Source organism: Macrobrachium nipponense, chromosome 13, assembly GCF_015104395.2.
Source record: "Macrobrachium nipponense isolate FS-2020 chromosome 13, ASM1510439v2, whole genome shotgun sequence".
NCBI lineage: Eukaryota > Metazoa > Arthropoda > Malacostraca > Decapoda > Palaemonidae > Macrobrachium > Macrobrachium nipponense.
The window spans coordinates 56,633,952-56,635,186 of record NC_087206.1 but is presented as its reverse complement, the minus strand read 5'-3'; the positions used below and the strand labels follow the sequence as shown (position 1 = coordinate 56,635,186).

Genomic DNA, 1,235 nt, shown 5'->3' with positions numbered 1-1,235 from the left:
TAATGAGAATCCTGTTGGTAAAAATGTTGTAAAATGTAAATGGGTTTTTAAGATTAAGCAGAATTATGATGGGGATTTTGCTAAGTTCAAGGCTAGACTGGTAGCTGTGGGATGCTCACAAAAATATGGTATTGATTTTTTAGATACATACCTATGCTCCAATTGTAAAATACAGTACGCTGGGACTTTTCTTTTCTCTGTCTATTAAACTTGATCTGAAAATTCATCATGTTGACATTTCTACAGCCTTTTTAAATGGTAACTTAAAGGAAGAAATATATATGTGCCAACCTGAAGGTTTTGTAGAGGATAATGGTAAAGCGCCTATACTGAATAAGGCAGTGTACGGGCTCAAACAAGCAAGTAGATGTTGGTAAGAGAAAGTACATATAATTCTTGTTGGAGTTGGTTCCAAACAGTCTATGTATGAACCATGCGTCTATGTATGGAAGAAAGGAGTCAAACTGTCATTGTTGCACTTTATTTTGACGATTTTTTCATATTTTATAATGATACGTGCCATGTTGAAAAATTAAAGACTGCACGGTGTAGTAATATTCCTACCAAAGATTTGGGAGAAGTTTCAGAGTGTCTTTGTATGAGAGTAACGAGGACTGCAGTAAGTGTCAAGTTAGACCGAAGAGCCTATTGTGAAAAATTGTTATCCAAATTTGAAATGCTAGATTGTGCTAGTGCAAAGACTCCCATTGAAAGTGGTCTATTGTTACGTAAAAGTAAAGACTGTCCCAAAGCAATTGGTGGATTGTTGTACTTGTCAATATGTACTAGACCTGATATTGCTTATGCCGTGAATTATTTGAGTCAATTCAATTATAGTTATGGTAAGGATCGCTGGCACGCTGTTCTGAGGATTTCCGGATATCTGAAAGAAACTATGGAGTTTGGAATTAATTATTCAAAATCTGAAAATGACGTGGCAGGGTTTTGTGATCCATCTTTTGCAAATGACTTGGAAGGGAGAAAGTCTGAATCAGGATATGTTTTTAAACTCTCTAATGGTCCTATTAGTTGGGAGAGTAGAAAGCAGGGAGTACTGAAGCGGAGTACATAAGTATTACCCATGCATGTAAAGAGGCTGTGTTTTTGAGAGGTTTTCTTTTTGAGTTATGTAGTAGATCTGGAAGTGTTTTGATGTATAATGATAATATGAGTGCACTGAACCAAACATATTGATGTGAGGTATCATTATGTAAGAGAGTTGCGTAGGCTTGAGC

General features: G+C 36.0%; 1 protein-coding gene across 1 annotated transcript; it reads left to right on the top strand.

The window, feature by feature from the left end:
* Positions 1-433: 433 nt before the first annotated feature.
* On the top strand, positions 434-1,072 carry LOC135225326 (uncharacterized). The gene has a single exon (XM_064264658.1). The coding sequence runs from the start codon at positions 434-436 to the stop codon at positions 1,070-1,072; it is 639 nt and encodes a 212-aa protein (XP_064120728.1).
* Positions 1,073-1,235: the final 163 nt, after the last annotated feature.

What these genes read in the sequence shown, in the direction of transcription:
- LOC135225326 (XM_064264658.1), top strand. Translation starts at nt 434, where the DNA reads ATGCGTCTATGTATGGAAGAAAGGAGTCAAACTGTCATTGTTGCACTT.